The sequence below is a fragment of the Dipodomys ordii genome, unplaced genomic scaffold (genome assembly GCF_000151885.1).
Source record: "Dipodomys ordii isolate 6190 unplaced genomic scaffold, Dord_2.0 Scaffold62, whole genome shotgun sequence".
NCBI lineage: Eukaryota > Metazoa > Chordata > Mammalia > Rodentia > Heteromyidae > Dipodomys > Dipodomys ordii.
In genome coordinates this window covers 1,553,513-1,576,866 of record NW_012267278.1, presented here as the reverse complement: position 1 = coordinate 1,576,866, position 23,354 = coordinate 1,553,513, and the positions used below count along the sequence as shown (strand labels likewise).

At 35.8% G+C, this 23,354-nt stretch overlaps 1 protein-coding gene across 4 annotated transcripts in view; it reads left to right on the top strand.

The window, feature by feature from the left end:
• Cep57l1 (centrosomal protein 57kDa-like 1) overlaps nt 1–23,354 on the top strand; it is a 43,193-nt gene that overhangs the window by 11,884 nt on the left and 7,955 nt on the right. For 3 of the 4 annotated variants that reach the window (XM_013022349.1, XM_013022346.1, XM_013022347.1), the window contains exons 2-8: nt 12,740–12,867; nt 13,487–13,649; nt 14,353–14,532; nt 16,059–16,180; nt 19,516–19,632; nt 20,761–20,838; nt 21,514–21,600. In XM_013022349.1, coding sequence (XP_012877803.1) covers nt 13,490–13,649; nt 14,353–14,532; nt 16,059–16,180; nt 19,516–19,632; nt 20,761–20,838; nt 21,514–21,600 — 744 coding nt within the window. In that variant the 5' untranslated portion in view covers nt 12,740–12,867; nt 13,487–13,489. The remainder of the gene's footprint in view (nt 1–12,739; nt 12,868–13,486; nt 13,650–14,352; nt 14,533–16,058; nt 16,181–19,515; nt 19,633–20,760; nt 20,839–21,513; nt 21,601–23,354) is intronic. The other variant, XM_013022348.1, reaches the window with a different exon arrangement.

The following is a 23,354-nucleotide window of genomic DNA, read 5'->3' as shown; positions in this document are numbered from 1 at the left end:
CCGCTTTAAGGCATTCTTATCTAAGTAATTGAAGGACCACAGAGAGGTAGACAGCATATACTATATCTAAGTGCATACTCATGGTTTCACCATCTTTATATATTGATTATTCCAAATCCTTCTCATCGGTGTGAGTGGCATGGCTCAGTTAAGGGCAGAACATCCTCTGAAGCAGGCTACATGCATTCAGATCCTAGTTCAGTTATTTAGTAACTACCAGATCTTGGGCAAGTTACTTCTCATTTGCTTCATATAAAAAGTTAATAGTACTATCTCATAGAACTGCCCTGAAAATTTAGTGGTTCAATATATGTTGAGTATTTGGCCAGTGCCTGGCATAACAAGCTCAATGTATTGGCTATTGTTTTTATGTAGTTATCCCATAAGCTCTTCACAAATGTTTGAAATGAAAAGACTTCTACTTAGCCTCCTTGAATCCTGTTTTCTGCCTTGGTTACAGGTGTTTTTCCTTTCTCCTTATCACTGATTTTCCTTGTGTAGGTATGAAGTCCAGTGAATTCAACATCCTACTTATCTCTGATTTGTCCCTGTTAGGTCTGCCTGGGAGAACAGCTCTCTCTCCCCACCTCCTCTTCCTTAAGCACAGCACTTAGTATTGCCAGTAATCACCTGACTGTCAATCACCTGACTGTGAGTCAACAAAGGACCTCATAGTCATAGGTCACTTCCTCATCTTCTGAGGTCACTTTCTGAACTACCCAGGTCACGCCTCCTTTGGACAGCTAGAGGTTCCCTAGGCTTTGAGGTCACACCTTTCCTCCATTTCCTATATAAGCTCTCTCTACCATAAGTTCCCTCTCTTCCTCTGCACGCCTCCATCTCTTGAGGATGGGCAGTGTTAGCCCAATAGCCTCCTTTCTCATAGCATGCTCTTTCCCTAGGCAACATTAGGCCCATTTAGTAAAGGCAGTAAGTGATCAGCCCCTACCCCCTTTACCCAAGAGGGCTCTTCTTTGGGATAGCTATAACCATTATAAGGCAGCAAGAGCCCCTAAAACTTACAGGGCATATGGGTCACCTGAGAGGGCACTCCATTAGGGCAGCTATAACCATATAAGGCAGCAAGATTTCCAAAATCTCAAGGTTATAAAGGTCACATGAGACAATGGCCAGCACTTTTCACTTCTCTCTTGTGAGAAGGGGTCTAGCAGTAAATCTTTTCTTTGTTCCTTACACCTGGATGTCTGCATGGTTTTCTGGCAAAGTCTAATTTACTCTAACAGGAAGTTTCCTCTCCCTCAATAAGCTTTTCTGCCTGAACCACATGGCAATCTCCTTTCGGCAAACCTTGCTTTGGTTCAGGTTTTTATTACCTCTCATACCTTGACTTCTAATGTTATTTTTAGATATTGACTTATAATGATTGTTTTTAGCCATTCTAACTTAAAAATTTTTATCAAAGGTATCATGATCTTGCTGTTCCTCTGACTAATGGCTCTTCTGATTTGTAGGATAAAATCTGAGAACCTGTGTCTGACATACAAACTCCTTAGATGTTTCTCTTTCCCTTCTGCAGTGCTCAGGCATATAACAATCTACTGGTTTTTGTAAAATACTTGCATTAGATTGCTGAAAACTAGGTTCTTTCTTGCTTTCATCGTTTTGTGATTAAAAGCATGAGCTTTATATAGTCAGGCTGCCAACTCATACTTGGCCACTTGACTAGGAAAGGAACAATTTTTTTGTGCTATAGTTTTTTCAACTGTAAAATGGGAATGATTGTGCCTGATAGCATTAATAGGAGGACTTAATGATTGAATTCACAAAAGAAGTGGTAAATAAATGCAAACAATCATTACTTTTATTAACATGTCTAAAGCCTGTATACTACGTCTTCTCTACCCATAGCCTCTGTTTTCTTTTCCTGTTTCATCTTGCATGTGTTTGCTGAAGACCTAGCTCCTCTAGGAAGTCATCTCTGAAATCCCCAGAGTCTCTATTCCTGTAGCATCCTGTGCTGTATAAATAAACTGTGAATGCTTCAAGGACTGACAAAAACTGAATTTGAATCCTTGATAATGAGCGAAGCTTTATTATTTTGTTGTTCCTTAATTACTATAGACTGAAAAAAACAGTCAGAAAGAGATATTCTCTGGTATTGATTCACATGTATGTAACTGAGCTATTTTAAAAAATTATTTATTTAAATTGGTGTACTGGGATTTTAACTCAGCCTTATGCTTTCTAGGCAAATGCTCTACCTCTTCAGCCATACCTCTCAACATTATTTTGCTTCAGTTATTTTTTAGGTAAGTTCTTGCTTCCTCTCCCCCCATCAGGGCAAACCCAGGCTGTGCATCTTTCTAGCTACCCTCTGGTATGGCTTATAGGTACATTCCACCACTCTGTGTTTATTTGTTAAGATAGGGTCACTGGTCCTCACTACCTTTTTGCTCCACAAAGACACAAACAAAAACCTGTCTGTTGTGCTCCTGTAGCAGTATATGTCTTTCATTCAAGACATATTTTAGCTTCAGACTGGCTTTAACCAAGATCATCCTGATCTCTGCCTATGGTGTTTATCTAGGGTTACAAGTGTGTACCACTGTGATGGTCCTTAGCAGGGCTGTCTTTATTGGGCCTGACGTCTTATTTTTGGGGGGTATTGTTTTAAATCTCAGCTTTGAATATATATTCTGCCTAAATACTTATTACTATCCAACTTATATTGTTTTCAAGAAGATAATTATAACTAGACAGTCTGTTAGCTTTTCAATTTAAAAAGACAAAGAAGCTGGGTGCTGGTAGCTTAGGCCTGTAATCAGTGCTACTCAGGGGGCTGAGATCTGAAGATTATGTTTGGAAGGCAGTCCTGAGCAAAAAAAGTCCATGAGACTCTTACCTCCAGTCAACCAGTAAAAAGCTGGAAATGGAGCTATGGCTCAAGTTGTAGAGTGCCAGCCTTGAGTAGATAAAGCTAAGTGAGAATGGGAGTCCCTGAATTTAAGCCGTAGTGTGCGTGAGCATGCCCACACAAACACACATGAGACCAAGAGGTATAGGGTGGGTATGGCTCAAGTGATAGTGTGCTTCTGGCCCTAAGTTCAAACCCAGTACCAAGACAGAGGAGGGGGAGGGGGAGGAAGAAGGTATTGCTGAAGCCAAGCAGACAAGCAGATAGCAAGGGATAAAAAGGCAACAAAATCTCTTAGGGTGGAACTCTACAGTAAAGAAGGGGAAACAGCCCAAGGAGTATCAGTGTGTGGCTCTAAATATGTTATCCTAAAGATTAAATTATTTTGAATATACTTTGTCTAAAAGTAAGAGAAGTAGGGCTGGGAATGTGGCTTAGTGGTAGAGTGCTTGTGTGGCATGCATGAAGCCCTGGGTTCGATTCTTTAGTACCACATAAACAGAAAAAACTGGAAGTGGCACTGTGGCTCAAGTGGTACAGTGCTATCCTTGAGCACAGAGAGGCTCAGAGACAGAGCCGAGGCCCTGAGTTTAAGCAACACGATTGGAAAAAGAGAGAGACAGGGAAAAAAAAAAAGCAAGCCCAAAAGAAAAGTAGCTTAAACATTTAAGAACTATTTCTTTATAAACTAGTTGAAATAAACTTTGGTACTTAAGTAGGTAAGCTTTACTTTCCTTGATTAATAGCTCCTTTCCCCCTTGGCCAGCCCTATAATTAATTCTATTGCATATGCCCCGTCTGTAGGGCAAAATAAGTACTGTTAACTTTTCTTTATCTTTTAGAGATGATGTCTGGCTATGTAGCCCAAGCTGGTTAAGCCCAGCTCTATTAATTTGAATTCAGTATTAATTGGAGATAAGAGTCTCACAAACTATCTCAGTCTCCTGAGTAGCTAGGATTACAGGCATGAGCTAGACATCAGGTTACATATGATGTTTTTCAGATTTAGGATGGTATTTACTGAATCAGCCATAACAAACATTTGGATAGAGAAGTACAGAAAAGTTGTTGGCCTAATTAGTTTCAAGGAATTCATTTTACGATTTTTATTAGTCTGTAAATATATAATAGCCCTTTTCAGAATGTAGTATTTTAGAGTATAAGCATTTATAGAAGACATGGACATAATTGTCCTTCCTGAGTTTTGGGTGGGAAGCATGAGTTTCTAAATGTTTAAATAATTAACCTTCTATAACTCCAGCTGTCTTTTCACCTTCTCAGAAATTTAGTCAGGAATAAACTATATTCATAAAATATTTTTGTTTCTGGTTCATTATGGAGAATATAAGAAGATAGAAATAAGAATGTAAAAATCTGTTGTCTAACATGCTAATAGATTTACTTAATCTTATCTTTGTCTATCTTTGTCCCTTTTAAAATGGGCTATAATTACACAAGTTTAGATTTTTCCTCTTCACTTTATATTAAATAGCATTTTCTCATCAACTGAATAGTCATAAAGATGATAGAAGTATAATCATTTAAGTAATCTTAAATATAAATTTAAAACTTAACTGGATACAAATTTGTTACAGGAAAATATTCATAAGCCTAGTTATTTTAAATTCAGCACTTGATAGGTTTGCTTTGAATCTAGGTGCTACTTGAGTTAGATTGACTGTGGTGAACATCAACAGTTAATTGCTATGTTTTAATTTATAAAATATAAAAGATTGGCCTTACATTGTATTCTTTAAAAACTTTTTTTTTTATTGGCTGGGGATGTGGCACAATGATAGAGTACTTGCCTAATGTGAAAACCCCAGGTTTTAATCCCCAGCACCTCAGTAAATGAACAGAAACCTCCTTCTTGTACTCATGTAGCAATGTACATATTGTATTAAAGACATATTTAAGAAAATGAGCTTGGGGCATTCTCAGTAAAAAATCCATTAATAATTATGAACAGTTTTACTGATGTACTCTTGACTTCTCCATTGTGTGTTTTTCCTTCCTTATTGTGTCAGTCTTTTTTTTTTAAATAAGTGATCAATAGATTTTTATTATATTGCTTTTCCTGGTGACATCTCAAAACATCAAATATAAAAGGAAAATATTAATAGTTTATAAGGAGGGAAAAAAGTTATATAAAGGGATTGTACGAAATGCAAAGTCTTGGACTTCACCACAGATATCCTAAGAGAAATCCCTGGTTCTAGCAAGACTCCCATGTTATTTGAAATGTGGACATCCTTTTGTTCTTCACCATGATTTTTTTTTATGTTTTAATTGTTATTTCAAAAGTGATAAACAGAAGGGTTACTTATTACTCAAGTAATGAGTACATTTCTTTTTGAACAGTATTCCCCGTCCCTCATTTTCTCCCACTTTTTCCCCTCCTGCCCTGCCTCTTTTCAAAGTTGTAAAGTTTATTTGCAACATACTGTCTACTGAGTATCACTGTGGAATTCATTCACCCTTAGTCCCACTATTTCTGATTCTCCTTCCCCTCCTCAAATCAGATAAACTTATATACAAGACAAGGTACAGAAATCAAAAACAGTGACAAAAGAAAAAAAAGAACTGAAAACAGTGCAATAAAAAACCTCTTGTTTCTATTTCTTGGAGTTCTTTCGATAAGCCTTATTTTATGTGGTCATATGTGGTCATAGCTATTGAGCCATTGTGATCCTCTCCTAAGAATATCTTCCTTTGTTCTCACTGTGCAAATGCTCAGAGTACTGTTTAATCGTGCCCAAATGTAATTATTTGTCATTTACTATCCATTGGATTAAGTTGTAGATTTATAGACATATTATAGTAGGATTCTACATACACAACATATATAGTTGTGTATATATACCACATTTTCTTGATCCATTCATCCTCTGAGGAACCCTCTCTCAGAATGGCCATTATCAAGAAAGCTTGTAATAACAGATGTTGGTGGGATGTGGCCAAAAAGGAATGCTAGTACACTGTTGGTGGGAATGTAAATGTGTTCAACCACTCTGGAAAGCAGCATGGAGGTTCCTCAAAAGTCTAAACATAGAGCTCCCCAGTGACCCAGCAGTCCCAGTCCTGCACATTTACCAGAGACCAGAAACCAGCCCACACTAAAGCCACCAGCACAACCATGTTCATTGTGTCAGTCTTTATTCAAAAATGAGATTACAAATTCAATCATGTTGGTAGTAGAAACCTTGCCTTATGTGTTTCTTATTTCCACTGGACAGAGAACATTAGACATGAAGTATCACTTGGTCTCACTTTGACCTCTGTTACTACTTTCTCCTGTGTTTTCCCCCACTTATCTGATCTGTAGTCTTTGATTTCCATTTAGGATGTTTCTTCCTTCATTTGCCTCTTAGCATTCTTTTTGTTTGGGGGGGAGAGGGGTAAGTTGTGGGCTTGAACTCTTGAGCCTGGGTGCTGGCCCTAAGCTCTTCAGTTCAAGGTGAGTGCTCTACCATTTGAACCACAGTGCCACTTCCAGTTTTCTGGTGGTTTATTGGAGATATGAGTCTCACAGACTTTCCTGCCCAGGCTGGCTTAGAATCGCAATCATCAGATCTCAGCCTCCTGAGTAACTAGATTTCAGGTGTGAGCCACTGGTGCCTGGCCCTTAATTACCCCTTTTTTGTCTCCTAAATCTGTGATTCTTAGCATTTACAAATTTTAGCTGCAACATATTTTGAGGGGAACATCATGATTCTATACTAAGTGCTTTTGATGTATCTTGTGTCTTTAAATTTCTGATTATTTTAGCTAGCATAGGTTAAGCCTATATTTTCAGCAACCCTTTAGTTTGTCCTTCTGCCAAAAATATCTTCCTTTTCATTCTGTCCACCTCAGGGCCAGCTGAAAACATTAGTCAAAGTGTTAATGAGGAATCCCTTTATGCCTTTCATTTGTTCCCCAAGGCTTAGTTAGATAAAATACAAACTCCTTAGTGATATATTTACAGATGGTTTTGTGGTTTGGTCTTCAAATGCCTTTCAGTCTATCTCTTATGGTCAACATTTATTCACTGTGTGCCAGTCAAATTCACTAGGGTTAGCTCCATTAATCATATATTTCCAAAATTTGTATTCCTGTTAAACCTCATATTGTTTGGATTTCTGCCTCTCATATTTTCTTAATGTCTAGTGAGCATTGATTAAACAACATATTTAAAAGTGGGGTACTAAAAACTTCATGCATAAATTAATTAGAAACAGAGACTCCAACTTCATCCAATCTTACTTATTTTGTCATCTTTAGTAACATGGGCTATTCATATTCTCTAGGTATAGAACCTCATATCACCACTTGGATCTATGACTGCCCATATTCTGAGAACTGAATCTTTAGCTTTCAGTTTGGTACCCAACTGTTATTGTTCCCCACTCCAGAGATATACTATAATTTCCTTTTCAGAGAAAAGAAGCAAAACAAAACTTCCAATCTTCTACAAGAGGGTATGGACTTCTTTTGTTTGTATAGACATATAATTCTTCTTAATTTTACTTTCTATCTCTTCTCTAGTTAACGACTTAACTCCCTTAGCTACTCCTTATAGATGTATGGTTAATTCTTGAGACAGTTTGGGCTCTTTACTTAGATAGGAGTCTACTTTTTTGCACTAGCTAACCTACTACCTACTAGCTAAACCTGCTAACTACTACTTACTACCTACTGCCTACTACCTACTAGCTAAACCTACTATGCATCTGTTTCCTATTTTCCAAGGTTTTGTTGTCACTTCTCCCAATCCCTTTGTCTTTGCACATTTGTATCTTTGTTTGAAAATTGTTTTAATATTATTCTGGAATTTCAAGAGGAAGTTAAAATCCATATATATGTCCATTCTGCCATATTTGCCTAAATTCCTCTAATAAACTGTTTCTGACATGTGTCAGTCAAGGAAAGTTAGACAATCTCTCCCTTGTCCTCCATAGTATTCTTTGTATGTAAATTCTTTTTTTTTTTTTGGTGCCAGTTCTGAGACTTGAACTCAGAGCCTACGCACTGTCCCTAGCTCAGGGCTAGCACTCTGCTCTACTTCCAGTTTTTAAAATAAAAAAAAAATTTATTAGAGATAAAGAGTCTCACAGTCTTGCCTGCCCAGTCTAGTTTCAAACTGCAATCCTCAGATCTCATCCTTCTTAGTAGCTAGTAGCTTAGTATCTTTTTATTTCTTTTGGATTCATACTGTCATGATAGCAACCTTTTTTGCCTGACTGGGGCTTGAACTCAGGGCCTGGGTGCTGTCCTTGAGCTGCTTTTTGCTCCAGACTAGTGCTCTACCACTTGAGCCTCAGTGCCACTTCTGGCATTTTCTGAGTAGTTTATTGGAGATAAGAGTCTCATGGAGTCTTTTGCCCAAGCTGGCTCCAAACCACAATCCTCAGATCTCAGCCTCCTGAGTAGCTAGGATTACAGGTGTGAGCCACTGGGGTCTTGACTGATGTCAACATTTCATATGAAAACATCCCTCCCTACATTAAAAATAGAATGTTTTTCATCTGAGGCTTGTGTGGCATTTCCCCATGCTGAGATTCAAGTAATATATTGGTAGTAATGCTGCCTAGATGATACTGTGTTTTTCAGGGTTTCATATTCAGGGACACATGATATCCACTAGTTATCATAAGTGATGTTCATTTTAATCATCTAATCAAAATGTTACTGGTTGGTTTTTATACTATATAGTTATTCATTTGTAGTATCTTACAAGGAATATATTGAGAAAACACTTTAGGATTTTTTCCCAGGATGCAAAATGATAGTGTATTTTTTCCCCAATTCAGCAAGACATAGCTTTAAAGTTAATTATAAATTATGTTAAAAAATCATTTTTTGAATATCAAATGATCAGTATTTAAATAAGAGATTTGCTGCTATTGCATACAACATTTTACATGGTAGTCATTGAAATATTATAATGCCTTTGAATTTAGAATTTAATGGCTATGGGTCTTTTTGTAAATTCATTGCATTTTACTTATTTATTTATGTACTTAGTTATTTTTGTGCCAGTCCTGGGGTTGAACTCAGAGCCTGGGCACTGTCCCTGAACTTTTTTTTGGGGGGTGGGGAGGGTCCGGTCTTGGGGTCTGAACTCTGGGCCTGGGTGCTGTCCCTCAGCTCTTCAGCTCAAGGCTAGCGCTCTACCACTTGAGCCATAGCACCACTTCTGGCTTTTTTTTTCTGCTTATGTGGTGCTGAGGAATCGAACCCAGGGCCTCATGCATGCAAGGCAAGTGCTCTACCACTGAGCCACCTTCTCAGCCCCTGTCCCTGAACTTTTTGACCAAAGCTGGCTAGTGCTTTACTGCTTGAGTCACAGCTCCACTTCTGGCTTTTTGGTGGTTAATTGGAGACTCACAGACTTTTACTGCCTGGACTGGCTTCAAACTATGATCCTCAGATCTTAGCCTCCTGAGCTGGGATTACAGGTGTGAGCTACCAGTGCCCATCCTCATTGCATATTTTTTAAAGTTGAATTTATAATATACTTTAGAATATGAATTTTGTCTGATACTTATTCTCAGTCTACAGATTGTTTACAATATACTGTATTATTTGAATCCTGCTAACAAACTCTAATGAACTATTGATCAGATAATAATCATTAAATTCATTCTGATGAAAGCAGTTTTACAATACAAAGTAGATTGTGAATCTGTTACTACAATGGAAAGATACAGACTTTTTCCCCTTTGAAGCAAAAATGTTTGGCTAACTAAAACTGATTTTTCTAGAACAGTTAATATCTTTAATGTATGTATGAATCTATTTCCAAATATTGTTTCAAGCAATGTGGCAGATTAGATGTTCAAAGAAACTTCTGATAAAGAATACAATAAAAAATACAAAAAAATACAATACAAAAAAAAACCTGTATAAAATTTTTTGTGTATGTGCTGGGGCATGAACTCTTGGGCCTGGACCCTGTCCCTAAGCTTTTGTGCTCTAGACTAACATTATACCACTTGAGTCTGCCTTTTTTTGTTAGTTCATTGGAGATAGGAATCTCACAGACTCTCCTGCCTGGGCTGGCTTCGAACCATGACCCTCAGATCTAAAGGCATGAGCTCTCAGCACCTGGGTTGGTTTTTTTGTTTGTTTGTTTGTTTTAAATTTTATAGCATAGCTGAGTTACCCTGATGCTATAATGAGAAAGCCAATTTCCATTGGGATAAATGAGCCCTGAGATCCTTTTAGCCCAAAGACGCTTTCTGAGCCTTCATGTCCCAGAACCTAGGAAGGAAGTGTTTGCAAATGACAGAGAATTCTGAGCCTGAGCATTATGATACATTTGGACATTTCAGCAAAAAGCTGGGATCTCCAAAGAGTAAAATTTTCTGTGAATGATTTTGGAAAATAACTGGCTCTTCAGAGTGATTCTCCCATCTCACTCTTGACTTTGTTTGGAGTAGACTTTCGTGCTGAGAAATCATCACAGTCCTTACTTTGCTCATGTTGATTTGAAGTTAGATTTCACACTCTACTGTACCCCAGAACAAAATGTTAATGTAAAATCCCCACCACTCCCCCAAAACATCTATCTGGATTTTAATTTAGATTTTTGAGTACTTTAGATTTTTATCATCCCAAGAACTTGCCTGAAACAAATAGAAATCTTTTCTGGAGAAAAGTAGTGGCTATGTCTTGGAAGTAGGGGGTTTTTGTTTTGATTTGTTCTGTGTTCTTGTTTGCCATGCTGAGCATCAAACCCAAGGCTTTGTTCATGCTAGGAAAGCAGTTTGTGAGTGACCTACATCCTCATATGAAAAATGTTTTAAATACTAAATTTCTTAATTCTAGGAAATGTGAATTTAAAAATCACAAGCCCAACATACTGTACGTACCTGTAATCCCAGCCCTCAAAAAGCTCAAACAGAAGAATCAAGAGCAGCCTAGGTTATGTAGTATACCCTGTCTCAAAAAAACAAAAAAATCCAGAAAGCACTAAACATGAATAAACCAACCACTCTAAATGGAAGTCAGCAAAAGCCACAAACTGCAAAATCAATTCCTAAAATTATCAAAGGACAATATATATATATATATATATATATATTATATAAAGATATTTAAAACGGAAATTGAAGGATGGGTGCTGGTGGCTCATGCCTGTAATCCTAGCTACTCAGGAGGCTGAGATCTGAGAATCACGGTTCAAAGCCAGCCCGGGCTGGAAAGTCTTATCTCCAATAAACCACTAGAAAACCAGAAGTGGCGCTGTGGCTGAAGCGGTAGAGCAGCTCGCCTTGAGCTGAAGACCTTAGGGACAGTGCCCAAGCCCAAAGTTCAAGCCCCACAGCCAGCCAAAGAAAAGGGGAGGGGGTTGACTGTACAGTCAATCACTGTACAGTGATGAAAATGATAATAGCAAAGAATGATCTAGCATTCTAATTTCTGCAATCTACTTTTGATGCTATAAAATTTAATATGTAATATTATAGTTGTAAATATTCAGTATAACATATACATTGATAAGTATAGGAGCTATACTTCCTCAAATCTGTTCAGTCTAAAAGTCAGAGAAGGCAGCTTTCAATTCAACTTGAAGACAGCTCTGTCTCTCTGACTATGAGCAGAGTTTAGATGACCTGTGTAGGGATTAAATTTGTAATGAAAGATAGGGCTAGAAAAGATAGCCTCTAAGACCTCCTTGTACTTTTAATGAAATTACATGGTTCTATTTTTGACTTAGTGTTTCTCATATCCTATTTCTCCCTAGGAGATATTTTCCTTTTGACTATCCATTAAGGTTGCTTTTGTTTAGATAGATATAAATCAGTCCTGAAGAGACTGTTTTCTCTAGCTACATAAATGTTGGGATGTGGGAAGCTTGAGTTATGATAAACTTAAGAAAATTATCTACCATCTATAGGCTTTTATTTCTATAGGTTTAAAACAAAAAGACTGAATTTGGCTGATGCCTGTAATCCTAGCTACTCAGGAGGCTGAGGTCCAGATGCTCACAGTTCATAGCCAACCCAGGCAGAAAAGTCTGAATGTCTCCATCACTAATATAACTAGCAAAAATAAACCAGGCTGGAGGCATGGCTCAAGTGGTAGAGGGGCTAGCTGAGCAATTAAGCTGAACAATCATGAGGCCTTGAGTTCAAACTCAAGCTAAAAGTAGAAAAAATATTTTTCCCCAAAACAGGGAAAAAAATGCTTTGCATCTAGAACATTCTTTTGAAGTTATAGTTTCTTTATATAGTAGTTCCTTGGTTGCAGCCAATTAAGGTATAGTAATTTTATGCACCATATAAATGATGTGCCATGGGCTGGGAAGGTGGTTCAGTGGTAGAGTGCTTGCCTTGTATGCATGATGCCCAGTATTCAATTCCTCAGCACCACATAAGCTAAAAAAGCCGGAAGTGGTGCTGTGGCTCCACACAAAGCATTGGCTTTGAGCTGAAGAGCTGAAGGACAGTGCTCAGGGCCAGAGTTCAGGCCCCACGACTGACAATAATAATAATGATGATGATAATAATAATAATAATGTATCATTTCCTTTGTTGTTTATAAGATGTCAAGAATGGTTTCTAACACAGCCTGAGTTTCCCTAGACTTTTTCAGTCAGGAAAAAAAATGAAGCCTGTATTTTAAATAGCTTTTTACTCATATTTGCAGGTATGTAAAAGTTCCACAAGAATTTCTGGGACTTTTTAATTACATATACCTAGGCCCCTTGGATCAGATAGGCAAGAATGAAGATTGGAGTTTAGGTACTACTATTATTTTCAGAAATTGCTGTCATAACATGAAGAATGTTTTCCTTCCAGCTCTTCTTTCTTCTATATTTATCTCTCCATCTCATTTATAGATACAGTGATGAAATACTTATGTTTTTACTTGCAGACTTCTCTTTTCTCAAGACTAAGAAAGAATTAGCATGACCATCACCTTACTGAACACAGCACTCCTCTCTTGAACCACGTAAGACTTTTGCATCAGAATTTTTTGGACTTGTTTCATCTTCTTTCAGAGTAAGTTTTATTTTCCTCCCAGGATTTTCATCTCTTTATGTAAAACAAGCTTCTAGTGGATTTATGTACTGATTTACAAAACATGACTAGATAATAAGGATTACATTCAGAAATTTCATATAGCCAAAATTACTTTTGAAAATGCCTTAGGAAGCCAGTACATTAACATCTAACAATTGATATTTGAGAATTAGATTATATTGTTGGCTTGTATTTGAAAGCTGTATTATTTTTAGAATAAATACTTTCCAAGATCCTGAGATGTTGCTTACTGGTAGAATGTTTGTCTAATCTGCATATAATCCTGGATTCCATCCAGCATCACCTTAAAAAAAAAGGAGAAAAAGAAAATGTTTGTTACAATAATTCTTCCCTTTAAGCCCTAGAGCCATTCTTTTTGTGAAGAAATCAGGCAGAATTATACATACTATCTATGCAGTATTTTTTCTGTTACTGCTGAGCTTAATACAGTTGAATTTGTGACAATTCATAAAGATACAACTCCATAGTATATGATTATGATGCCATATTGAAGTTTCACCTGAATTTTTTTGTGCAATGCTTTTGTTTTTCAAATAGGAAATTATGAACTCTAGTATCATTTCTTTATTCTCTACAGATAATGGATTCTGAATTAGTACATAGTGTAGTTGGAAGCTATCTTAAACCTCCAGAAAGAGTGTTTGCTCCACCATTCACCCAGAATGAATCATCTCAGAGTTGCTACCCTCTGAACTTAGAAGTTATCTCTCCTAAAATGCTTCAGAGTCCAAATAGCCAAGGTAATACTAAGGAAAGATTTTTATATAAAATTAAGTATGAAGTATGTTTTTGTGTATTTCGTGTTACTAAAACTTCCAATTTTGATTATTTTGCTAAGTTTCTAAGAATGATCATAGACAAGTTATTTGAAATTTTTGGTTTGAGCTTCAGCTATATGATGAATATTAATATAACCAACTATATATATATCACAGATTCATTCAAAAAAAGAAAAAGAAGAATATTCTCTGAAGAATAAAAGACCAGATTTGGAATCGGTCTAAGCTAGATGATAACAATCTAGATGAGTTAAGTAGGGCTTTCTCTTATTCAAGGATTAGGTTTGAAAATGGAAGAAATCCAAAATTATCCTTGAAAATCTTTTTAGAAACTATTATATACAATTACTACAAAATAAGATCACTATAACTTTTCAAATATAAACTTAGGATAATCTTAAAATTATTAAATCAAATTTAATTTTATTAATTTAAAATATTTAATTTTGTCAATTAAATTTGATTTAATAATTTATTAAAATTATGAGTCCAAGCCGGGCACTGGTGGCTCACGCCATGTTTTATTTTTATGAGGACTATACATTGTACATTTTTCTGTACACTAACAAAAATAAACTCCTTTTTAAAAATATTATTCTGTATTAGTATGATTTTAATCTTTGAAAAACTCACTTATAACATCAAGCAAATCATTTTTCAACAGCTCTTATTTTAGCCTTAAAAAGTCTTCAGGAAAAGATTCGTCGTTTAGAGCTAGAAAGAACACAAGCTGAAGATAATCTGAATATCCTCTCAAGAGAAGCAGCAGAATACAAAAAGGCCTTGGAGAATGAAACAAATAAGAGAAATCTGGCACATCAGGAACTGATAAAGCAGAAAAAGGGTAAAAAATACAATACTTCTCACAAATGAGGGGTTACCAGAGTTTATTACAATATCTTTGTCTCATGTAAATTGAAACCTTCAGACTTGTTCTCAGACATTTTAATATTTGTGGGAAATGAATATAACTTTGAATTTATCTCTATTACATCCAGTTCATAAATTTTTGAAAGTAAAATAAAATTTGCTTTTAGATAGATGTGTTTAGAATGTTTTCAGAGTAAGCAACAAAACCAGCTTAATTCATAATTAAAATATTTTCAGTTAATGCTAATGTTTAAGATTTAAAATATAGAGCAATAATTATAATTTAACAATATGAAAAGATAAAAATAAATACAAGAAGTTTTTTAACTTGAGAAGAAGTATTAATTTAGAAGAATAGGCAGGTAAATAAAAGATTTTGTAGAAGTTATAAAAAGGACATTAGACTTAACAATTTAGACTATAAGTTCCTCATATAATTTACTTAGAAATTTATAGTCCTTTTCCTTCTAACACTATACTGACTACATAAACAAAGCTAAAGTTTGTGTTTCACATTACAAATGACAAATGACGAGAGTTGCTTTTTCCTAAGGCAACAGGAGGAAAGAGCTGGGGAAAATAAAAGTGTTAAATGATTAGAAATAGTTTGTAGCCAGGTACTAGTGGCTCTCACACCTGTAATCCATGTTACTCAAGAGACTGAGATCTGAAGATCACAGTTTAAAGCCAGCCCAGGGAAGAAAGTCTGAGACATCTTATGTCCACTTAACCAGCAAAACACCAGAAGTGGAGATGTGTCTCAAGTGGTAGAGCTCTAACATTTAGTTCAGGAACACAAATGGAGGGACAAAGGGTAAACAAATACATCAATGGTACTTACTAAACTGTATGGAAAATGAACTATACAACTTGTGGGTGGGGACAGGAAGGAAAAAGTGGGAGAGAGTGACGGAAGGAGTGACATTGTCCAAAAAGAATTGTACTGTTTACCTGACTTAAGTAATTTTAATCCCTTTGTACATCACCTTTATAATAACAATTTTTAAAACTTACCAACCCCCCCCCAAACAAAGAAGCCCAGGGACAGCATCCAGGCTGAGTTCAAGCCCCAAGAATGGTATTTTTTTTTAAAAAGTTTGTTTATGCCTATAGAATTAGCCAAATGGCCAGTAGTCAGGAACAGAGGAAAATGGAAATAGTAGAGGTCATATTTGTGAATTCTCCAAGCTAAGAGACTTTGCATCTTGTTTTTGTGGATGGTGTTGTTTCCTAGGAACAACCGGGGTATTAATCATGCCACAATTCACTACTTTCAGAATTATGCCCTGTAGGTTTTTAAGATAATGACATTTAAGATAATATACTCTTGTGTATAATAAATGAAGTATTTGCAAAGTTTATGTTTAAAGTCAATATTAAAAGCTAAAAGGAGCCTTGAAATTTTAGCTCTTGATTGAATATGCATAGTGCATTTCTCATAACTAAATCTCGGATGATGTGGGATAATTAATTGACTGATTGTTATTTTCTTATTTATAGATATAAGTATACAATTAAGTGCAGCCCAGTCTCGTTGTACTCTTCTAGAGAAACAACTAGAATATACAAAGAGAATGGTTCTCAATGTTGAGCGAGAAAAGACTGTGATCCTGGAACAACAGGTAAACATTTTCTAGTGAATGATAATTTAATGTTTTTGAGGATTACTTATTATGAGAAAATTTGCATATTCCAGCTTTAAATAGAAAGGAAGATGGAAGGAAGGGAGAAGGAAACACAAAAGCATTAGATAATAAATAAGGCAGTAAAAAGTCACCAATTCAAATCCTTTGTCTGGGGAATTGGACCTAACACCAATTCAAAACCTTTGTCTAGGGAGTTGGACCTGACTTTCATCTGAGGAGTTGGATCTGACCTTTCAAGGCTCCTTTTTTCTAAGGGCTACCTTTCACAGCTATCTAGGGCTAAGAAAAGTAAAATTAAAATACAGGGTCTATCAAGAGAAGGAACCCTAGCAACTCTCTTATGCTTTAGATGCTTTGTAAAGGTGAGTCAGAAAGAAAACAACTCAAACTATAGTCCTTTTTTTAGGTTATTAGGGTGATCTAAAGAACCTTCACCCCTGAAATTGGATTAGAGTGATCTTACATAAGTAGTATTTTAAAAAATATTTTTACAGGAAGTGACACTGTGGCTCAAGTGGTAGAGCACTTGCTTTGAGCTAAAGAGCTGAGGGACAGCATCCAGCCCACAGTTCAAGCCCCATGACCAACAAAAAACAAAACAACCCCCCCCCAAATATTTTTACCAATATTTCTTCAATACACTGAGCAACTATCAATCAAAGATAACCAGGCAGACAAGGCAAGTGGTTCACATCTATAAGTTTCAATATTGAAAAGGTAGAGACAGAGTAGGGTCATAATTTGAGGCCAAAAGTTCATGAGACTTCATCTCAACAAATAGCTGGTATTGTAGTTCATACCCGTCACTCCAGTGACATGAGAATCGAAAATAGGAAGCTGTAGTTTAGACTAGCCTGAGCATAAACACACAACTTTATCCTAAAAATAATGGAAGCAAAAGAGTTCCAGGAGATAAATGGCTGAGCACATTAGGCTCAGCCCAGGTAAAGTTAGTGAGACTCTAAATCAAAAAGAAAATTTAAAAGCAAGAACAAGGTATATTCAAGCCCAAGGTTTAATCTTCAAAAAAAAAAAAAAGATAAAGATAGCCGGGTGCTGGTGGCTCATGCCTGTAATCCTAACTACTCAGGAGTCTGAGATCTCAGGATCGCGACTCAAAGCCAGCCTGGGCAGGAAAAGCTGTGAGGCTCTTATCTCCAATAAATCACTAGAAAACCAGAAGTGGCGCCGTGGCTCAAGTGGTAGAGTGCTAGCCTTGAGCAGCGCCCAGGCCCAGAGTTCAGGCCCCACAACTGGACCCCCCCCCAAAAAAAAAAAAGATCAAGGATTCATTGTGAGATGACCTAGTCTCAAAAAAGATAAAAATAAAAAAAAAATAAATTAGTAGATTTAGACCTCTTTTTTACAAACTACTCTAGGAACTAAAATATATAGTATTAATTTACCATACATATCAGATTCTTATTACATACAGTATGCTTTTATTTATCCCCATATCTACTACAATTTTTGTACATTTTACTTTTACATACATTAGAAACTCATCTTTTATTATTGATTTTGTTTTAAATTGTCAGTTATTTAAGAAAAGAAGCAAGAAAATATTTATGCTGGGTGCTGGTGGCTTACACCTGTAATCCTAGCTATTTAGGAGACTGAGATCTGAGACTTGTGATTCAAAGCCAGCCCAGGCAGGAAAGTCCATGAGACCTTATCTCCAACTAACTACAAGAAAAGTGGAGCTGTGAGTCAAAGTGGTAGAGTGCTAGCCTTGTGCTAAAGAGCCCTAAGTTCAAGCCCCATGACTGGACTGTTCACCACCACCCCAAAATAAAAGAAAATATTTATATTTCCACATTTTTACCATTTCTAGTCCTTTGGTGTTGTTGTTTTGTGTGTGTGTGTGTGTGTGTGTGTGTGTGTGTGTGTGTGTGTGTGTGTGTGTGTTACTCATTTTCCCATCTGATAACCAGTTTCCTTCAGTCTAAAGAAAAATCTGAGTATGCTAAAAGTTCTTAGCATTTATCTGGAAAAGTCTTTTTTGCTGGGGCTTGAACTGGGGGCCTTGCACTCTCCCTTAGCTTTTTCACTCAAGTCTGTCGCTTTACTACTTGAGCTACACCATTACTTCCAGCTTTTTGTTGGTTACTTGGAGATAAAAATTTTACAGAAAAGCCTGGGCTGGCTTCAAACCTTCATCCTTAGATCTCAGCCTCCTAAGTAGCTAGGATTGTGGCCACCAGCACCTAACCAGAAAAGTCTTTATTTCACCATCATTTGCCAACGATATATTTTTTTTTTTTTTGGTCGGTCGTGGGGCCTGAACTCTGGGCTGGGCTCACTGTCCCTCAGCTACAGTGCCACTTCTAGCTTTTTCTGCGTATGTGGTGCTGAGGAATCGAACCTAGGAGTTCATGCATGCAAGGCAAGCACTCTACCACTGAGCCACCTTCCCAGCCCTTGCCAAGGACATTTTTACTGAGAATAGAATTCTAAATGAAAGCTTTTTAAAAATTGAGCACATTAATGGTTTTGTTTCAGTTGTTTCCTAGCTTTCATAGTGTCCAGTGAGCATTTTATCGTCATTCTTCTATGTGTAACATGTCACACTTTCCAGGCTGCTTTTAAGATGTTCCATTAATGACAATTTGACAGTGATGTTTCTAAGGTTTCTATGTATTTATCCACTTGGGATTTTCAAGAGTTTTTAATCTGTCAGTATTTTTCATTAAGTTTGGAATGCTTTTAGCACTTTCAAATTATTATTCTGTCCCACTTTTTTCTATTTTTATGAAACTAAACATGAAATGATACATCATTAAGACTGTTCAGTAGTGGGTGGATTCATTATTTGGTTGTTTGTTTTTGTTTTATTCAATAGACTTATCTTTTAGAACCATTTTAGGTTTAGAAATATTTAGCAAAGTTCTTTCCTGTCCCGTCGTAGTTGTTCTTCTTATTTTGATTAATGTGATGATAAACACCATTACAGTACAGAGATATGCATATGTATAATTTCCCGTATTCTGTGTTCTTTTTATGTATCCTCTGATAGTTGCTTTTCTGTTAGAATGTCAGTGAATGGGTTTGGCCACTTTGTGAATTTTCCTTGGTAAAATTATTATATACTTACTTATAGAAGAGTTTATTCTATCAATGCTTTGTCTCACATCTTTTTTGCACATATTTTCTCCTTGAAAGTATTTGATTTTCTTGTTTTTGCTTGTAAGCACTTGAAGTATATCCAAGTATGTGCATGCTTCTTATATACATTCATATTGCTTTGAATTCTTAGAAACTGATCCATTTGTATCACTTGCCAAATGCAGGTTTTATTTTTATCTTTCCAGGCCCAGCTTCAAAAGGAAAAAGAACAAGATCAGATGAAGCTACATGCAAAACTTGAAAAGCTCAATGTCTTAGAGAAAGAATGCATTAGATTGACAACAACTCAAAAAACTGCTGAGGTAAGCTTCTACTTATTTCTTTGAAGTGATGATCAGAAATAAATCTTTGATTTAATATCAAACACACACACAAACTGGCATTGTATATGAATATACAGTAAATCTTAGATTTATAAAACATCATGCACAACTTTGAGTAATATAGATATTAATTCTTCCATATAGAACCACTGTTCTGTCATGACATGAATGAGCTTGCTTTTTTATGTAAAATTGTAATTTTGACTTCTAATATGACAAGACATTTTCATTTGTCAGATAACTTGCCTAACGTATATTGAAAATACCATCTTTTACCATTCGCAGTCAAGTTATGCCTATCCTAGGTTCTCTTCCTCTCTACCCCACCCTGCCTTCCTCATTTAACAAGATTCCCTCAAAGTTCTTTTCCTTCTTTGAAAGCTTCTGTAGTTATATAATACTCAGAAAGTTCTTCTTTTGAAATAATACTATCATCCTATTCTGAACTATATGATAGCTATATAAGATGTAATTCTTTATATATATGATACATAGATGTATATATATGTATATACATATATATGGATATATGGCCCCTGTCAAATCTCATTCACTGCTTTGTTGTTTTATTGTTTCATGTATGTTATTCTTGTTTTCCTATGTGCTCTTAAATAACAAGGATTATATTTTATATTTCTGTCTATGGCCCATCTTCTCTCAGGGACTATGTTCTTACATACACATGGTAGACACTGTTATTTTTCTGTTTGAATGGACCATTGAGACCAAAACCATACTTATTTGACCTTCCATACCTATAATACCCTAAAGATTTCATTGTAATGGTTTTGTTGATGTAAGTTGAGAAAGTCTGTAGGTGTATACATTCTTTGTTTTTGCTTTGTTCTCCTTATAACAGGTAAGAAAGTATAGGAAGAAAGCCAAGAAAAATCTTTAACATGTTTTTTCTTTTTCTTATTCTTTGCTTTAACTTTCCAACTCTTAAAAAGCAAGAGCCATGGGATTCTGTTTGGGAAAGGAACAAAGAATATTTATTTGGCTCTAATTTTTATAGAATAATCCCCCCAAAATATTTTTATTATCATTAAGTAATTGTGCAAAGGAGTTGCCATTCAACAAAATCCCCAAGTTTTTATTCTTCTACAGGACAAGATTAAATATCTAGAGGAAAAGCTTAGGGAAGAAGAACATCATCGTAAACTGTTTCAAGACAAAGCTTCTAAGGTAAATAGCATTATTTAATCTACCCTGGTAGAGTTATATGTTTTACTGTTTTACTATACTTAATTGAACCCTGTACTCTAGATGCTAAACTTCTGTTCTCCTTGATCTTTAGTTTCATCTGTTTTGCTGTAATAATGAAATTCTTAATCAGGTATTAATATACTTGGAAGCATTTCCAAAAGTTGTTTCTAATGCATAATTCTCAGTTGAAATAACCTCTACAACAGATTATTTTCAGTTTGAGATATATCTACATGTCATATGTACAATATTTTTATAAACAAAAAGTATAAAATTACCATAGACCTAATGACCTTTATACAGCACATGTGCATGCGCGTGTGTGCACACACGTACACACACACACACACCACAGAGTAGTAGTTTTCATCCTCACAAAGCTGGAGGTTTTTTTTTTTTTTTTGGCTTTTTCTTTGTTTTGATTTTTGAGGTGAAGTGTCAGTCTGCTGCCTAGGAAGATCTTGAACTTACAGACTTAAGCAAATGCTTTCACTTTAGTCTCCTAAGTAGCTGGCTGAGATTAGCGGCATATTGTCAGAGTTACCTGTCTCTCAAAAAGCTTTTTTATACTTACAAACTGACACCTGACCTTTCATAATATGTGAAAACACTTTTTGCTGATTAATTTTATGAATTATTTCTTTAATATTATAGCTTCAAACTGGGCTTGAAATCAGTAAAATTTTAATGTCTTCAGTTTCAAATTCAAAACTCTCCAAGGAAAAGAAGAAGTCATCAAAGGTATACATGTAGAGCTTTTTTCCTAAACAACTTTTTCTTATTTTCTACTATTCACTTATTCATCCTTTTAATCTTTCTGCCTTCCTATTTTCATAAAGGTTTTGAAGGGATTCATAAGAGGCCATGAAATGAGTCAAGTGATAATGGTAGCTGGCTTCATAAAATATTAGGAAGCAATTCAGTTTTTTGTAGAAAGACAAGCATTTTTCTGTTTTAAACTCTTAAAGAAATGTATTTTGTGATACATTTAAAAGGAGGACAAAAATAGAACAATAAATGATGATAACAATAAATCCTGAATGCAGTATTACTTAATATATGCATGTAGAAAAAGGTTGTTCTTGTTTTTTGTTTGTTTGTTTTTTCTTTTTGGAGCCCAATCTAGCTTTAAACTCTTTATCCTCCAGTCTCCACCTTCTGAGCGCTGGGATGACAGCTATTTGACACCTTGCCCAGCTTAATCCCTTTTACTCATAGTTATGGAATTCATTGCGTATGCATATACTGAATGTGCATACCATATGTTTGGGGCATCAGGGATACTATTTCAGAATTATAATGCTTACCTGGTGGATTTAATAAGGGCACATTATATACTTAACTTTTTTTTCTTTTTCTTTTGTGATGGTCCTGTGGCTTACACTCAGGACCTAGGCACTGTCCTCAACCTTATTTTGCTCAAGGCTAGCATTCTACCACTTGAGCCACAGCTTCACTTCCTGCTTCTTTGGTAATTCATTGGAGTTAAGAGTCTCACACACTTTCCTGCGTGGGCTAGCTTTGAAACATGATCCTCAGATCCCAGCCTCCTGAGTAGCTAGTGTTATAGGCATAAGCCACCAATGCCTAGCTGTACTTAATTTTTGCTACTATATTTTGCTACTCTTTCTTTCTTTTTTTCTTTTCGAAACAGGGTTTTGCTATGTAGTCTAGGCCAGTCTTGAACTTTGACGATCCTGCCTCATTCTGTCAAGTACTAGAATTACAAGTATATGTCACATATCTAGTTTAGCTGCTCTTTCATTTTATAAATAAGAATTGCTGTTGAAAGAAAAAAACCAAAACAATTATTTTGAATACTCTGGCTGTAATTTGTATATTTTTTCCTTTTAAAGAATTTTCTAACTCTAATGATGAAAACCTTCCAAGTTATTATGTATTTTTGTTTATTTCCTTCCTTAAATATATCTTATTTGTACAATGAGCTTTGAAACTAAGCTGTTTAGAAAAACTGGAAGTAATTTACAAGTGAAGCAAATAATTTTCTTTTTTGACAGTACATGTCAATATATGTATTATGTAAGTACATTCCAGGCAAGCACTTAACCACTGAGCTTCATCCCCACCCATTAACATGTTGTATGTTGGCGGGAGGCACCCTTTATCTGAGAAGTTAGTGGAAATATTTGAACTTACTTATTGTAAATGATACAGGGAAGAGACAAAAGAAATAATGGAAAGGTAGCTCCTGAAAAAGAACAGTGTAACAGCAAATTCATGTTATAAAAGTACTCAGTTCAAATCCCAAGTTCATAGGGTATGCAAGTAATAAAGTTTTGTTGTTTTAAAAAAAAATAGAAAGAGAAGCTGGGTGCTGGTGGCTCATACCTGTAATCCTAGCTACTCAGGAGACTGAGGCTGCCATCTGAGGATGGCAGTTCAAAGCCAGCCCATGCAGGAAAGCCAGTGAGACTATCTCCAAGAAACTACTCAAAAAAAGGGAGAAGTGGTGCTGTGGTTCAAGGGGTAGAACG